Source organism: Opisthocomus hoazin, chromosome 2 (genome assembly GCF_030867145.1).
Source record: "Opisthocomus hoazin isolate bOpiHoa1 chromosome 2, bOpiHoa1.hap1, whole genome shotgun sequence".
NCBI lineage: Eukaryota > Metazoa > Chordata > Aves > Opisthocomiformes > Opisthocomidae > Opisthocomus > Opisthocomus hoazin.
In genome coordinates this window covers 64,712,723-64,730,214 of record NC_134415.1, presented here as the reverse complement: position 1 = coordinate 64,730,214, position 17,492 = coordinate 64,712,723, and the positions used below count along the sequence as shown (strand labels likewise).

At 44.2% G+C, this 17,492-nt stretch overlaps 1 protein-coding gene across 4 annotated transcripts in view; it reads right to left on the bottom strand.

Moving 5' to 3' along the window:
* Positions 1–281: 281 nt before the first annotated feature.
* Positions 282–17,492, bottom strand: part of TXLNB (taxilin beta) — a 37,389-nt gene continuing 20,178 nt past the window's right edge. For 3 of the 4 annotated variants that reach the window (XM_075413927.1, XM_075413925.1, XM_009931956.2), the window contains 5 exons: positions 16,656–16,775; positions 11,282–11,356; positions 5,969–6,061; positions 4,766–4,861; positions 282–3,654 (listed from right to left, as the gene is read on the bottom strand). In XM_075413927.1, coding sequence (XP_075270042.1) covers positions 2,842–3,654; positions 4,766–4,861; positions 5,969–6,061; positions 11,282–11,356; positions 16,656–16,775 — 1,197 coding nt within the window. In that variant the 3' untranslated portion in view covers positions 282–2,841. The remainder of the gene's footprint in view (positions 3,655–4,765; positions 4,862–5,968; positions 6,062–11,281; positions 11,357–16,655; positions 16,776–17,492) is intronic. The other variant, XM_075413928.1, reaches the window with a different exon arrangement.

Genomic DNA, 17,492 nt, shown 5'->3' with positions numbered 1-17,492 from the left:
AGGAATTGCAAGTATGTGAGCGCAGTTTTAGATGCAAGAATTAAAAGGGCGAAAATGAGGAAGGTGGAACAGAGTGGGAGTGATTTTCCCAGAAGGCTGTGTAATTATTCATGAGGGATGATGCTATAAGAATCAGTCATGACTATGTAGGAAGTTTTTATCTGTAGGATCCTTGTCACCCTGCTTGCTGAAGTTGGGAGCTATGAGGCAACAATTATATAACTAAAGATGTGACCTAATGATTATGCAAAATGGAACCAAGTTAAAGTTGCAAGGCCAGGTTGATCATTATTATTATGTATTTGGATATTTGAATATATAAGAAAACTTCAACAATTAAAGGCATTCTACGGGCCTACTTGAAGAGAAAGAAGTTGGTTACATGCAGGCAGTTACAAAAACGGCAACAGAATCCAACAAGTCCAAGAAAGAAAAAAAAACATTAATGGATATATAAATTGCATTAATTTTAAAAGTCACCCTAACAACAAACAAAACTTGTACTTGTAATGGAAACTAGATTTCTACTGGCTCAATGCAATGGAAACAAAAAAAAAATAAATCAGGTGAGTATAAATTTTATCTTAGGATAAGGATTTGTTATAGGTTAACATTTTCACAGGCACATTGGTTTTCAGAGATGGCCATTTACTTGGGACTTTGAGTGTTTGATGAGTGTTCTTTAATTTAGACACCTAACAATAGACATTTTAAGTTTAAGCTAGTTGTCTTACGCTGGCTCTAGAATCAGTGAAGAGAAATGGCATCTTCAGAGAGAAACTAATTTCTTCCATCTTGGATGCCAGTCTTACTATGAGATGACTTGTCCTTGAAAGATGCCTATTCTTCTCCACTGCTTCTAAAAGGAGCTTAAGGTAACTAAGACTTCATTGGTCTACTTGCAGGTGATTAAAGACATGAAATAAATCCTGTTGGTCTTGGTTTCTCACATAAGGCATCTGCATCTGAAAACTGTAGCCCTAATAGCTACTCATAAGGCCATGGTAGAACAACAAACTGTTGCAAATCATGCTCTGTATACCCCAATGGTTTGCTCTTGAAAAGGCTGAACCAACAAGCGTAGACACAGACGTATGCAACCAGGGTGCAGATCATGTTGGCAGTAAGCAAAGAGTCAAACCGCGCTTTTGGAGAATGATGTGCCAGAAGGACTCTGTGAATGCAGTCTCCCACAGTCTGCCAAACACGGCATCTTCTCTCTTGGTTCTCCTGTATTTCAACTTCATCTTGAATGAGTCACTTTGTTGTCTTCACGGTCTTCTCAGGATTTGTCTATAAACGTGGGTTGGTTTGATTGTAACATTTCCCTTTCCCGCCTCTGGACATCTTGTTTAATTACCCGTTTCAAATTCTTAAGCTATCCAGCTCAGACTCCAAAAGGCCTAGACTGAATTTGAAGGAAGAGGATGAGAAACAAGAAATGTACCACCAGAATATTTTCACTTTCTTCCAAAAAGCCTTGCTTGAGACCATACAGCTGTCTGGGTATGTACACTCTCTTGCCCCCTTCCTTCTTCGTCTTTGTTCTTGGTGCCAGAATCAACCAGTTTCTGACAAGGTGGCTACATTATTAAGCAGTGATGTGTTGGCAGGCAGACGGGAAGAGCCGGTTAGACAAGAGAGGGGATGAGAATGTAGCCAGTTTTCAAAGGTGTCTGCGAGAGGGATTCCTGCTTTCATGGCATCTGTTAGTTTCTGGGCCATTTACTTGTGCTCTACTCCAATGAATGGGGTGACAGGCAAGTGTGCTCACCCTTCTCCTAGGAGCTCCAGCACACACAGCAGGGCCAGGAGGAAGATGTGGTGAAGAGGTTCATGTGACTCTGACTGGGGGAGATGGGACGATCTGGAAGCATGATCTCAGGGGCATCTTCTGGAATACATCCTGGTGCCTTCTAGTGTAGCTCCACTCTTCTTTCTACTCCTGGCCTAGAAGCTGGGATCTGCAACCGACTTCTGAACTTCTGAGCTCATTTGTGGGCTGGAAACAACCATGAGCCACTCTGCTGGGCTTGTGATCCCAAATGGTATGAAAAACTAGCAGGTGTCTGTTGGATGCAGAAGGAACGTTGTGACCCCTACCTCAGGAATTGCAATCAGTTTGGAAATTGCTGTTGTTTTCAGTCATTTTATGAGGAATTTAGAAAGGATCTTCTCCCCTCCCCTGTAGTTCTGTTGAAGACAAAACCTCTTTTAGAGCACTAAGCAGAAAAGACAAATTCAGGGTATGGCTAAGAGCTTGTGGGTGTTCTGTCCACATAATGTGGAGTGGTAGTTTACTCATACAAAAATTCACCTTGTGTTACTGCATCTCTCCTTGGATATGGCTGACCACATAGATGATTTCACTATTTTACTTTCTAATTACAGATTCTTTTCACCTCATCTATTAAAATCACTACATGTCCAAGTAGGCCATCTTTTCCTCAACACCATAACAAATAGATACAATTAATTACGAGACTTTAAATGTATGTTTGTGAATTGCAATGATTTTTGAAACACAAATCTTCAACATTTTAAAATTATTTTGTTGAATGAGATGACTCATTATGCCTGGGAAAAAAGATCCTGTAATTTGGTTGTATTTTCCCATCCTTAAGAAAATATTGTGCTTCAAGAAGACGAAGGACAGCAAAATTTGCAAACCCATTATTACTGGATAGTGATAGCAAAGAGAAGTGCATTACCTTTGCCTACAGTTATGCAAGTGTGTTTTAACAACCACTTTTTGTTTCTTTCAGAAAAAAAAAAGTATCAATTTAGAGGACAAAGTAGAGGTGTGATTTGTAGAAGACAAGCTGGGACACACCAGTGTCTTCAATCCACTGCTTCCATGTCTGTCCCCCCTGTTTGTTCTGTGAACTGACCATGGGCAGATGGATCCGCTGGGTCATCCACATGTTCTGCAGCTTTTGATGCACTTTTCATGGGTAGTGGCGTATTCCCAGGGGGAGCGGGGATGTTTTGTGTGGATGTTGGCATGTTTTCAGGGGTTGCCGACATGCTTTCAATGGGTTTTGGCATATTCCCAGTGGGTACTGGCATGCTTTCGGGAGGTACTGGCACACTTTCTGTGGGTGCTGGCACCCTTTCTGGGGGCATGGGCATGCTTTTGGTGGGCTTTGGCATGTTCTCAGTGGGCGTTGTTATATTTTCAGAGGGTGCTGGCGTGCTCCCAGTTGGTGCTGGCACGTGTTCAGTGGGTGTCGGTGTGCTCGTGCTGGGCTGCTCGCAGTGATTCGCGGCCTCTGACTGTGGAGTAAGAGGAGAGGGGAGCTCTGGCACCAGGGCTGCATTGAATGTTTGAGCATCAGAGGTGTTTGGATTGCTGCTGTTGCTTGGGAGGGACTCCTCTGCCTTGTGGGACACCCTGAAAGCTTCAGCCAGCTCCTTCAGCATGTTCTTGTCAGTAGTGCACAGCTCAATGCTCGCCTGCTCAGAGGAGGAAGGGCTCAGATCAGCATTGTCTTCTTCTTCTGAGATGCCATTTCCATTCACCTCTTCAGGAAACTGTGCTTGCTTTATTTTTTTGTACAACTCATTCCTCTCTTCCTGCAGAGCCCGGCAAAGGTTCTCCAGCCTCTGGATTTTCATCACGAAGCACTCATATTCCTTGGACCTCATGGCTTTCTGTGTTCAAAGACATCAGACAAAGGTGTGGACTGAGTTTGGGTGTGTGCAGTGCATTGGTGGAACTGGCAATTAAGAAAAAATTTGAGATCTCGGCAGCCGTCACAGGACTCTGCCAGGTAGCTGGCTTTCACCAGCCGCTCTGCAATAACTATGGTCTTTTGTACTGAAGCTTCAAGAGGAAATTTATCCCTGTTATTGCAGTGTGTTAGCATTCTCCATACAGATTCAGATCAATTACACTCAAAAATATTTGCAGGGATACCTGTTGATGATCTGTAGAGATGGAAAAACATAGTGGATGTCTGTATAGATAATCATCGAAAAACCTACCTGGACTTTTGGTGGGCATGGGTGTGAATTTTGGGGAAAACAAGATGTATTATAGTTTTTAATTATTTGCTTCTAGGTTCTGTGAGAGCAGCCTGAACTGGAACATTTTCTTGCTTCTACACTCATTGAGGAAACAAGAGATACAGAAACCTGTAGAAATAGCAATAGCACAGAGCTGCAAATCTAACCAGAAAGACCTGGTCCAAGTTCAGTGTAAGTTTGGGGTGAAACTTCAGGCAGCCTCTTATCTTGTTTGAATGAGTTCCAACATGCTTATGAATTTCCTCTGCAGTGCCCCGTGACAGCATATTTAAAACTATGGTGAGCCACAGTACTTGCCTTTTGCTTTTAGAGTTTGCCTACACAGGAAGTTAATGAAAGGCGTGAATTGAAAGTTCATTAGCTAGCGTACATTAATTCCCAGGGTAGATGCTCTTATGCAGAAAGAAAGTAGCGTGAAGCGAACTAACGCCAATTTTCTTCTATGTGAGAGCATTAACAATCACACATTTTTAGAGCAATTAAAATTCACGGTTACATAATTCAGTTTTTCATGGACACAATAAGTGTCTCTGCACAATCTAAAAGCCCCAGCAGTTGGGATTTTTGTCTTTTACTTTTTTAAAGACATCTAATTATCAAGGTAGCTTTAAAAAAAGATCCTTAGATTCTAGAACAGATTTTTCATTGACTTTTGGTGGTTGCAGGTCATCTCATCTCCTAGTTAAAGTGTTATGTGGGGGAAGAGGTGCATCCTGAGAAGAAAAAGACCACTCACCTCTTCGATCATGTCCAGTAACGCTCTGTTGCAGTTCTCAAACCTAGATTTCCATGTAGCAGTGTCCTTTTCCAACTTCTTAATTTTCTTTGTCATCTATACAAGCAGAAGGAAAAGATGAATTTCAACAGGAATTCCATGTTGCAGATTAAATTAGGGCAGCCCTTTTATTTAGGTCTTTGGCTGTACTCGTAACACTGCTACCAGCAGCTGTAATGGCTGTGCTAAGTAATAATTTATGTTACGGGATGGATTTAGTTTTAAGTAGCTGCCATACGACTTTCACCCTCCAGTCTGTAGTCCTAAGGTAGGACCAGCTGATTATGAGTGTAAAAGTGTAGCCAACTCCCAGAGTACAAACTATCACAAAAACAAAATGCAAAGAAAAGGTGACATTATTCTGTTTGTCTCTTTACAAAGCCCACAGTGTTGTACTGCTGAGAAGTTAAAGCAGGGCTTGAATCTTGTGACCCAGCACTGTCAAGGAAGTTCTCTCTGGATTAGTCGCCTCTGTATTACCTCCAACACACACTGCTAGCTGCATAGCACCATTTTTCCCTTAGGTTCTCTATGGGCTGGACTCTGTGGAGATCACTAGAGGCTGCCTGGATCAGAGCAGCAGGATTTTGGGCCCTGGTGGCAGAGCGTAACGTTGTTAATTATGAAAGTAAGTGTGTTTGGTTTTTGACTCCTATTCATTACAGGAAATAAGAAGACCAGCTGCAAGGAAGCAGTTGCCTGGGCTTAATGGTGGGAAGGTGTTGGTGGGCTTCAGCTCTGCCCACACATCCCAGTGGGAAGACCTGTAGCCTGTGTCAACCTTTCTGTACCAGTGCCAGTCACCCAGGAGGCTCTGGGCACTCCTGGAGACATGGGCTGACAAATGCAGGTCCAGACACCCTCTGATATCTCTGAGGGGTCTGTAACAGACTATCACATTAGGTTTTAGGTAAAATGTTTGTTCTTCAGAGCAATTTCAGATTTAGCTGAAAGGGAGAGTGAAATGGTCAGCTTGCAGTGCTGAAGTCTAAGCTGCTGTCAGTCGTGGCTGCGTGTGCCCCAGGTCTTATTTGAATGTTGATGAGATTGTTCTCCAAAGTGTGCAGAAATGTCCCCATCCCAGACAAAATTATTGCAGTGAGAAATAATAGAATGTAAAAGGAGAGTGCCAAGCACAGAGTTCAGGTATGAGCTGCTACTCACTTTCTCCATCTCTTGTTTGAATGTGGCAAACACTTCATTGCTTTTGGTCAATGTTTTCTGAAATTCTTCAAACCTTTCTGAGTAGAGAGTGATCTGCATTAACAGGAAAAAAAATAACCACAGTAATTTCAGTCACCACGATGGCAAACTTTTAATTTGGTAGAAGATAATAAAAAAAGTATTGTGTTTAGACATGGAAATTAGTTTCTGTTTGGAAGCCACGAAGCACAAAAATCAGGAACTGAAACACTCTGCATCTTTTTAAGGTTGCAAACTATTTTGATTCCTCTGTTGCAGAAAGTTAAACTGAGGAAGAATAGAAATACCCAGGCCAGTGATTTTAAAAAGACCTGGAAATTACGGGTGCCCTATTCTCCTGAATGTTGCAGTTATGCTGTCTGTACACAGGGTGCCCAGAAGCAAGAGAATTCTCTAGAAGTGAAGATTTCTGAAAACATTTCCCTAGGTAACTCTGAAGATGACAGCATTAAAGTTTGCAAAGATTTCCAGTCCCTCCCTTTCCTCACAAGCCCTGTATACTTCTTTTCTGTGTCCAGTTGTGGCTGACACCTACAGGAAAGGACTCCTAGGATGACCTACAGAATGGAAAACCATAACGTGATCCCTGGGCCATCTTCGTGGGCAGGGACTGACCTGAGCTGGTCCAACCACTGATGCTGTGCAGGACCAGGCACAGGATTAACTCAAGGTGAGAGCCAGCGTGGTCAGCGCTGTGCCTGAGCTCTAAGCCTTGTTTTGCCGTGCAGACATCGCCAAACTCCAGCCTTAAGCTGAGGGTGTAAGCGATGGCAGGCTTTACCAGAGGAGCTCAGTACAGCCTGGCTGCCCAGTGGTTTACCTGCTGCCTTGATCACCCAGCAAGCCAGGCTGGGAACTGGGTGCTACCCTGGCTACGCTGCTTCTGACATCCAAGCGAGCTGGGGGAGAGGCATCCCCAACTCACGCTGCAGCCACAGTTTCCTCTCTTCCATCTTTCCAATCCCTGCTCAGTGGCTCAGGCTGTGGCAGCACCCGATGCTCTTCACTGGATTCCACCACCAAAAAGGAGCATTGCTGCTCCCTGCCTATGTTACCTGGCACATGGGGTAGCCCCACCACAGAGCAAAGCCCACCCTTCGCTTCACAGGGCCGTGATCCTGCACAGGGTGCCTTCAGGCTGTGTCCCTGCACTACAGCTTGAGCGAGCTGAGAGGGCACCTTGTCAGCTCTGTTTTGTAGCCTGCATGTGGGCTGCAGCTGTGGGCAAGGGCAGGAAAGGCAGAGAAAATAACCCGCTGCCAGCCTCTGCTGACAGCTTCACTTCACTGCATGAAGCAGGGCAGAAGATCTGTTGCAATGTGCCAACGTTTGAGATTAGGCTTCCTTATTTTGCTGTCAGTTTGTACCTGGTAGCCACGTGAAAGTTCATCTGTGGCTGTATTTTGTCAGAAACACATATTTTTGTATCTAAAAATCTATGGATGTTTTTGAAACCTCTCAAGATCTCAGGTTAGTTTTTTTGTAAGAATACCTTGGCTTCTGCTTTTTCTGTTTTTTTCTGAGTGGGAAAAGCACTTCCAAAGCTCCAAAATCAGGCAGGATGCTATCTAGATAAAACACGGTTATCTGCTCTTTGGAAAAGAAGCCCAGCTCCAACTCATCCACTTCCCCCTGGTGCCAGAGCACCCCCAGCAGTGTTTAGGTGATCAGGCATTTCATCTGTCCAGCCTGACATCTCTCGTCAGAAAAAGAGCGACTGGCGTAACATGCATCAGCTGAGGCGGGGTGGGCGCAGAGTAATGGGAGGTTCAAGCGCAGCCTGCAGAATGGCTGGAGGCCGTCTGCCCTCTCCACACCGGCAGGGAGCTGGCTAAATGGTTAGCTAGGAGCTTTTATTTTGTGTGGTGTCAGCCAACACACACCCTTCCCTGACACTGCTCTGCAGTTACTGAGGAAAAGAAGATTCAAAAAATGTGGCGAAGAGTGGAGTGGGTTTAATATGGTTATGTTATGATTCATGTTTATTCTGGTTAGTTAGTTAGAAAATGTCATGGCCATAATTGCAGTGTACGGTGGATGCAGCCGAGCTCCGTGCAGGCTAGTCAGCTGGGGTCTTGGTGGCCGAGAATGCGGCGCTGGCTGCAGCCCTTCCTCGCCGAGCTGGGTGAAGGCACGGGAGGTTAATGCGCACAGAGCTCTCCGGTGCCAATATCGGAGCTAGCTGACATGAAGCTTCCATGTGCATATTTATACTAGGCTGTAGCCAGAGCTGTGACCTATGCACAGACAGAAAGGCAGAGGGATTTGTTTTAGCAGCCTGAGTGGGACACTGATACCAAGGGGGACATTTGGAATAGGCGCCATGGCTCCAAGGAGAAATGCCTGAGCATCCCACAGCCAGGTGAGGGAGCAGGGGTGGGAGCCAGCAAACTGGGGCTCTTAGCTCAGAGCCATTGTCTTAACAAAACTCATCTCAATTCTCTGTCTCTGCTCTTCCCACTCAACTTTCACTTATTGTTTAATTAGATCAAAAACCTTTCAGGTTTGAACAGGGCAAGCTCTGATCTCAGCCGTGGCCCTAGGCAGTACCATAGCACCGAGAACAGCTTCTGCAATTTAAATGTGAATGATAATTTCATAGTGGCTGGGAACAGGCTGTGAGAGCTGTCTCTCACTAGGAAAGACTCGGTTATGGAGATGAGGACCCCTCGCCGCTGCCTGCCGCCCGTCCTGTTCCCCTGGCAGTGCAGACAGGCAGAGCGGAGGCAGTGCTGCTGCCGGGTGACAACTTCTAAGGGCAAGGCTTTGGGAAACGGGGTATCTCAGCATTGCCACACCGTGAGGTTGCTTCAATGGGGATGTCCCTGCAGCCCTGCTGCGCTCTTCTCGGTTGCCATAGCCCAGTGGTTGCGCTACGCTGGCTACCGAAAATTAAAGGCCTCAGCTGACTTTTGTCTTCTCACTTTGTTTCAAAGCACGAAGCTAAAAATGTTGGCCTAAGCAACATGCCTGGGGAAGGCGTGCAGCGCCGTGGGAAGCACCGCCAGGGTTTGGGTGTATTCCCTCATCTGGTGCATCTGCCTGTCACTGTCTGGAGGGCTGGTTCTGGCTGCCTCAGGCATGCTGTTCTGCCCAGAGATAGTCTGGCGTGAAGCTGTTGTCCCCTGGTTCCTGCCAGCTCAAGGAGGCGGTGGGTGTTCATCACCTCCTCTGAAGTGGAGTGGTATCTATCGCACTCACTACAGCAGGCAATGAGGGCTATATTACGGCTTCTCCTTATCTCATCGAGCAGTGACTTCTCATAATTTCCATGTAATTTTTCCTCTGTTAATATATATTTGTTGTTTTGTGCTGTTCCCATCAAGGAGCTCTTTATGCTCTTTCTGTTTGGTGCTTGCACAACACCTTGCATGACAGCATCTGGTCCAACAGGGAGGCCCTTCAGTGCTACCATACTGGTAATAATAATAATAATAATAATAATAATAATAATAATAATAATATATTAGCAGTAATTCCAAATGGAGGCTGCTGTGTAAGTGACAGAGCTCTCACACTTGAGCAGAACGCCTAACTGTGTGTTTCATTCCAGCAAGTGAATCACTTAATTTTCATCTATGCAAGTCTGCAAGGGGCACATGTATTATCAATGTCTTTGCAGACTTGTTTGAGTGGATTTTTCTGAAAACAATTTTACCGTTTCAAATGTATGCTTAATATATTCTAGCTTTTATCAATACCTTCAGTTTCATTAAACTGACTACAGAGGTCTGCCTGCATACAAAACTCTTTCTGGTTGAACATAAAAGTTTAATTAAAACCACTCTGAGAGAAATGGGAGCAAGTTTGCAGTCGGGACAGACTCAGCTGGAGGCCTTTGAGGTTTGAGTGCAGAACCTGTCAAACTGGTGTCAGCGGCAGTTTATGTGATATTCTTCGGTGAGCTACCATCTTATCTTAGCCTTTGAAAAAACACGGAAAAGACCAAACCCTTCTTAGCGTGTTTCCAGGTTACCGGTTTAACGCTATCCTTTCTGGACTCCTCCACGGGTAGGAATTAGACCTTCTACAAGGGCAGAGCCGGAACAACTTGCCAGTAGGATTAACTGTGAGCAAGGGCTAGGAGGGGGCTTCCTGATGGGTGAGGAGCCGGGCAGCTGCAGAGGGGCTGAAGGACTGACAGGACCCCAGCAGGTCTTGGGGGGACCTTTCTCACACACAGGTCAAAGAAGACAAATCTACATGACTGTTTCTGCAGGTCTAGGAAAATCTACCAATGCTGTCTCTTTTTGATGTGAAAGTCCAGCATGTGATCTAGTGTTCTCACTCATATTCAAGGTCGATTATTGCATTGCTCTCAAAGTGTAGTATGCACTGCCTGTTTCTTGGTTTTACTGCCTTTCACTCCAGCCTGACTCTTAGTGTAATTTTGGCAAGTAATTTTATTTTATTGAATGTTTCAAATTCCAGCTAAACACTGAAATCCTAGAGGCTCCTTTGTATAAGCCATTAGTAGGCAGAATTCCTGCTAAAGTTAATGAAAATTTAATTCACACCTCAGTCCAGAAAAGCACATGAGCACATCAGCTCCAGTTTGGTAATCACTTTTCAGGATATATTTGTGCTCCAGTGCTTTGCTGGGTTAGACACCTGTCTGAAGGGTAGTTACGGTGAATAATCGAGCCGAGGCACATGCATGTTTGTGTGGTTGAGTACTGTAAACACTCGTAAATCATAGCACCATAGAATGGTTTGGGTTGGAAGGGACCTTTAAAGAGCATTTAGTCCACCCCCTCTGCCTTGGGCAGGGACACCTTCCACTAGACCAGGTTGCTCTAAGCCCCATCCAACCTGGCCTTGAACACTGCCAGGGTTGGGGCATTCACAGCTTCTCTGGGCAACCTGTTCCTGTGGCTCACCACCCTTATAGTAAAGAATTTCTTCCTTATATCTAATCTAAATCTGCACTCTTTCAGTCTGCCCCTTGTCCCATCACCACAGGCCCTGGTAAAAAGTCTCTCTCCATCTTTATTATAAGCTCCCTTTAAATATCAAAGTGCTGCTGTAAGGTCTCCCTGGAGCCTTCTCTTCTCTAGACTAAACACCTCACATGCCACAGCACAATCTGCAGTATGGGCATTACCTTACATTTGGCTTGAAAATAACCTGTTTCCTTTGCAATAGTCTATGGGATGTAGAATGAGTCTAGAAGGAATACATAGAAAGTAGTTTGGATACGTTACCTGGAACGTGCCTCATGGGTTAAAAACTGGGAAACAAAGGCACACCATGCAATCACCTCTCCTACGTCACCTGTGCCTGCAGGACAGTCTCTTGCTCCTTTAACATTTTGGCTTGGAGCTTCCATTCTGCAGCTTGGTTCAGGAGCTGTGTTTTGGGCAACAGAGAGAAAATTGTTAGGTCTCTAGTTTATCAGTTGGAAATCCTCACCCTCCAGCTACCTATGCTTCTGCCACACTGCTACCTTGATAAGGAATGATCTAACTTCCAGATGAATGTGGTCAGAGGAGTTAGGCAAGAGAGAGTAATTAGTGCTATCCTGAGACATGGGACAGGGTGTTTGGTTTGAAAAGGCATCTTTGAACAGGAGTTCAAAACCTACTTGGAATAAAGTGTGCAGTACAGTGGGCTTTAAAAAGTGAGTTATTTACCCACATCCTCACTAGAGAGAGTGCTTATGATACTTTCTGGCGCTTTTCGTTTCAGCATAGCTTCATCCAGATTCCTGCCCTCCAGTGACTGGCAAGCTCCATTTTGCATTAATGATCAGGACTTCACATACAGGCATGGTCACAGCCAGATGTGCCTCAAAAAACTGCAAGCTTTCAGAAAGGGAATGCATAGTAAATGTCATACATTTACTGGTGTCTGTTATCTTAGGGCTCCATTTACATTGACGTGCCATTCGCGGAGAATCCCAGCTCAGGGTGATAAATGCCTCACTCAGATCAAGGAGGGAGCCCAGGAAGAGTCTGACTGCAGTTTCATCCCTGGCTGCTCCTGGCGAGATGTGATTCCCTGCTTCAAGGTATTCAGCAAAAGACATTCTGACGTGCAGGCTGCAGATGGGAGGGTCGGTTGAGCCTGAATGAATTGTAGGAACGAGTTCTACAGAGACTTTTCCAGGCTGCAGTTCTGAGTCAGCACTTCCAAAGTGCGTAGTAATATTCTAGCAATTGGTTTAACGTGAAAGCAGGACATTTACTGAAGTGTTAAAGAAACGTGCCTATTGCTTACCAAACATTTATAAAGCATTTTACTGGTTAGGCTGAATGTATTTTAGAAGAAGAATGCTAATGATAGCTTGAGAAATGAGACATAAACAAGTTAATTTACCACAGGACTTTCTTCTGTTGGATTAAATTGTACTGTTTAAAATATCACCGTTGGGCTCTGAAAATATATTGAAAATCAAAGTACTGTGTAAGTGAGTAGATCCTACTCTCATAGTGAAAGTGAAAGAACCACATGCAGAAAATTTATTTGATCATTAGTAAAAACTTCTATTCTAACCATTTTGTGGGAAATAATACATATAAACTACTAGAATACCACTTGGCAAAAGAGCTAAGGATGTACCCTACAAATGGTGACTGAACATCATAATGAATTCCCTCTCTGTCTTTAGCTATTTGTGGCACAAAGAATATCTGAATTACACTTATTACCCATATATAAATATATATATTAGCTCTAGAAATAGTATATCTTCCATCAATTTGGCCTGTTGATTTGGGCCCACTGAAGTTTTACCATCTACAATTTCCTAGACAAGAATGCTTTTCAGCTCAACTATGTATTGTATGAAGAAATAATCATGTTCTGTTTGTTTTATGCCTGTCTCTTAGTATTTACTTTGAGAGATTAATTTGATGCTTCATTCAATGGAGATAAGTCAAATGCTTGAGTTTACATCTCGCTGACTAAAATATCAAATAGGCTATGCCATAGACAGTAAAAAGAGATGGTATAAGTAGGCCTAGGTTAAATGAGCCTTGGTTCATGCATTTGTTTTTTTGGGAGAGGGCATGTTTTACACACACAGAAATAATTTTTTTTTAAGTTTGGAGGAAATCCAAACTTAAAGGAGGATTTTTAAGTTTCACATTTCTTTGATATCTACTTGTTGGGGGAGGGGGGGGGGTTAGGAATCATAGGATGTCTGTTTTGAATGATTTAATGAAAAGTGCTTTGAAAATCTTCAGAGCTATCCAGTCTCTAGACCAGTCATTGCTTCCAAAAACTGGGCTTTTGTCTGCGTTGCCTAAATCTCAGCTAGGGTTACCTTCGTACCTGGTGTTCCTGGGATAATGAAAAGTTCCCACCTCCTGCGCGATGTCTGCTGCCAAAGCACGAGAGGTGGACAGAGAAGGCAAAGAAAAGTTCCCTCTTTTACCTGTTAATGAGATCCTTCTCTCTTATGAACCCGTATAGCTTCTGCAGTCAGTAAAAATCCAGAAATTAATAAACTCTTCTGTAATGGAAGCAAGCCACAGAGAGGCTTGCTCAAATTAGCATGCACTCTTATGCAGCCTGAAGTCGTCTGCAAACACCAAACTGGGAGAAAACAAATCAGGAGAACTGATATATTTATTAATAGGCTATGAAGTAGTAACAAGGAGGCGGAAGTATAAAGAAATGAATAAATATTGCATGTGGTGTTTACAAAGCAGCACTTCAGTGAAGTGTGGCGATGTTAACGCTATATTATTCGAGCTGTGATAGCTGCTGGGAGGGCAGACAGTCACATCATGCTCAGGACTAAAAGAGCTGGTCCCCACAAGCATACATTCCTATTTAATGACATGGATCTAGGGACTGGCTTAGTGAAAATTAAGCTTCCCTTTTTGCTCCCAGACTCTGCAAATTCCAATTATGTAGAAATCTGATCAATACCTTCCAGTCATATACTTGAAAGCCACAGAGGTTTTAAACTGCAATTAATTGCACATCAAAGTTTATATTACAAGAGCTAAAAATGTGTGGTATAGGGAAGAAGTCCAAGTAGCATTGACCAGTTACAGGATGATTGCAAAACTGGAGCCTTAGGTAAAGCCGACCCTTTGGGAAGGCCACACAGTACAAACCATCGCTCCTTATATACGGAGTCACATTCTTAGTTGCGCACGTAGAGTGACTTGTGCAAGCAATGAGATGACCTGCCTATAGAGATGTGACATACAGAAGCTGCAAGAGGGGGCATCTTTGTCTGAGACACAGAAGTTTTGTGTAGGGGCAAAGATTCTTACATGGAAGAACTGCATAGGAAGACATCAAAGTGAGTCTTCAAAGAGTAATCAAATAGATAAAAGAGTCAAAAAAAATTAACTTAAAGATATTTTCAACATCCTGCAGCAAAATTCATGCACAGGGATGTAAAAAAATTGTATGGAGAGAACTGGCATATAGTTCTGAAAGCCTTTCACTCAAATGACAGGATGCTGAAATCCAGTAAGGCTCTGGCTTTGCACGTTACTGAGCTGGAGGGAGATACAGCTACAGGAGAGAACTACATGAAAACCACCTGGATTTCATACATAGATATATGTCCATGACTCCCACAGACACTAGCACAATAGCTGGGTGGGTGGGACTGAGAGCTCAGCAATAGGTTTGAGGTGGGAGACAAATGTAGACCAGCTCTCTGGGTGCTGGGCTACTTGTGACAAATCATGACATGCTAATTGTGCCTCGACTCAACGCATGGCTTTTAGCCAGTCACTTAAGTTCTTCAGCTAAATCTGCCTTGCTCTGAGGTGATGTTAGCTATGCCTCAGCAGCCTACCTCAAAGGCAGGGGTTCTGAGCATTAGCTTGGACAGTGTGAAAAATATTCTTTGCATACGGTGCATTTCATTATACGCCCACTACTAAAAGGCTTTGTAACTTGTTTTCGAACCTGTTATTTCATAGGTGCTAGTCATACATACAGCAAAGCCAAAAAGAAAATCTCCCACTCCCAAATGTAGACGGTGATGACTTTCACTGCTTGAAAAGAAGTGAAAATAACACAACTATGCATATAGTTCTGGATGAAATACACAAAGAAGGTTTGTCTAGAAACAGAGCCAGTCACAGGCAACAGGCAGGCCCAAAACTCATATTCTGTGAGGCACAGCAAGAAAGGTCATTGATACAAGGCTGTATGTGTCGCTTTTCCACAGAACCAATGCCCTGTCTTTTACATCTTCTTTTTTTTCCCAGTATCTGGAATCTGTTAGTCAGTAGCAAAACTCACAGTGACTGCAGTAAAGTAAGCCCAAATTTACTTTATTATTGTAAGGGATTTCTTAGACATGTTTCCTGGGGTTTGAACCTGCCAAGAATCAACTGTCATGAATGAAATTTGGGGCTTTGGCTTTACACAGACCCGACAGTGAAAGGGAATAACTCAGGTGGACCACAAATTGCCATGGAGTGAGATGCAGATGTGCACAAGGAGAAGCCCCGGCTCCTCTTCCCCCTCGATCTTTAGCTGGGAGTAAAGGTGAGCAGGAGTGAGTGTCCCAGCCACAAGATCAGTGGACAGAAAGAGGATAAATGTTCTTATGGGAAATTTTTGCTAAGTGGTGTTTGCTGTGTTTCCCTTGTGCTCTGTCCACAGGGCTTAGAGCCCTGCATTTTTATCCATATTTTATGACACTTTGGCCATGCTTGTGCTAATGTGTGTGTTTCCAGATATGGGGAGAGGATAAATGTCCTCTCTTTACAGCTGTCTTGTGCTGCTCCTGAGTTAGCTGGAGCACTGGTGAAAACTAAAGCTCTCTTCCAGCCAACGAGATCCCACAGCTCCCCCAAGCAGTCTCAGCTGCTGCCACTGCTAAGAAGAGGGGCAAGCTGTCAGAGTTGAACTCCCGTCCTTTGCAGATGTGAGGACTGCTCTGAAAACACCAGGCAGCCTGAGAAAAATAATTTTGATCTGATTGAGTTGCAAAATGTGTGAGGCCAGGGATCGGTGCCCTTCTCCTGTCCCCGCTGCACCCGTGGAGGCCATCTCACCTGGAGCTGCTCCCCCCTGTCCCCCTGACCCCGGTGTCCCCTCGCCAGGTAGGGAGGAACCGCAGTGGAGGCTGCTAAGTGGCTCCAGAGCCTTTCCACCTGGAAGAGGCACTGGCAGACCGGTCTGGGGAAGGGAACATTTTCCTAGGAGAAGGGAAGGCTCCGTCCCTCACCGCAAGCAGCTCCTGTGGCCTCCTCCGCTGGCAAAACCGAACCCACAGGAGGATGTCTGGGAGGCTTTGAGCCTGGGGGGATAGCGGCCTTCAGCCACCCCACTTTAATCTCATGTTGTCCTTCTCCTCTCTGATTGTTTAAGTGTACTCATTTATCGTGTGGATAGATGGAGTACCAAATATCAGAGCCATTTGAAAACTAATGGCATCACCGGACCCAACATCACAATGACTCAGCTGTGTAGTAATGGCAAGTCACCAAGAGCAGTCCATGCTCTAACCCACCACTCTGCAGCTTGCCTCAAAAACTGTAAAAGCCAATGAAAGCAGCCTTTCAGGGGCTGTTCCATTACATTAAGCATTGACAGTAGCAATAGAAATGTCTCTGCTACCGTATCCCAGCTCGGACCTGAAGAGCCAATATATTAGTGCAATAACATGCAGGGCTTGTTTTGGCCTAAAGTTAGATAAAAGACAGATTAGAAGCATAGGTACATATTCCTTTTCTTTCTGATGTCGCTCCTCGGCTTCCTTCATCATTTCCTGAGACTGCTCCAACTTGGCATCCACCAGTTTCTGTTGAAGTTCTCTGTGCTTAAATATTTTGTCAAGGTGCTGTAAGAAAATAAATTCTGCTGAATGTGCAGGTTTAATTGTGTACACAGACCTTCATGCTCAAGCATGTACAGCTACCTACTGGAACACTCATAAGACAAAAATATTGCAAAACAGAAGGACTCCGAACCTATTGCAATTACTAAAAAACTACAGTGCTGATAAGAACAAACAGTGCCAGAATTTGTATGGGAAGGGAAACCTGTTTACATAATCTACTTTGATTTATTATAAAAAAAAATAAAAATTTAAAAGTGCGCCGTAACACCTTTGCTAGTTGTGTGGTCTACGTACGAAGTCATCAATATAGTCCCATATAACTGAAGATCAAATAATTACTCATCAATAATAAATATGCAGGGGACACGCTTTTTTGGAGCTGTTGTGGCCAGAGGATTTAAGGCACTGTGTGGGTAAACTTGTACAGACACACTGCACCTGCAGTACTTGGGACCACATGCACAGCTCACGCTGTCCTCTCTGCCCTGTACACTCCTTTGCTCCGCGCAACATGGTCTTGGAGGGCCTGGGTGAAAGTAAGTGAGTGGGGATGTGGAGGATCTCAGACCAGATGAACCAGAGGCCTGTAAAACATCTGGCTCCACGGTCACCTTCAGGAGGTAAATGTTGCTGATAGACCTCCTCGCTCTTGCTTCATTCAGATAAAATTCACGGGAGCAAATATTCTGAGTGCGTCCCTCTGCTTTACATTTTCTT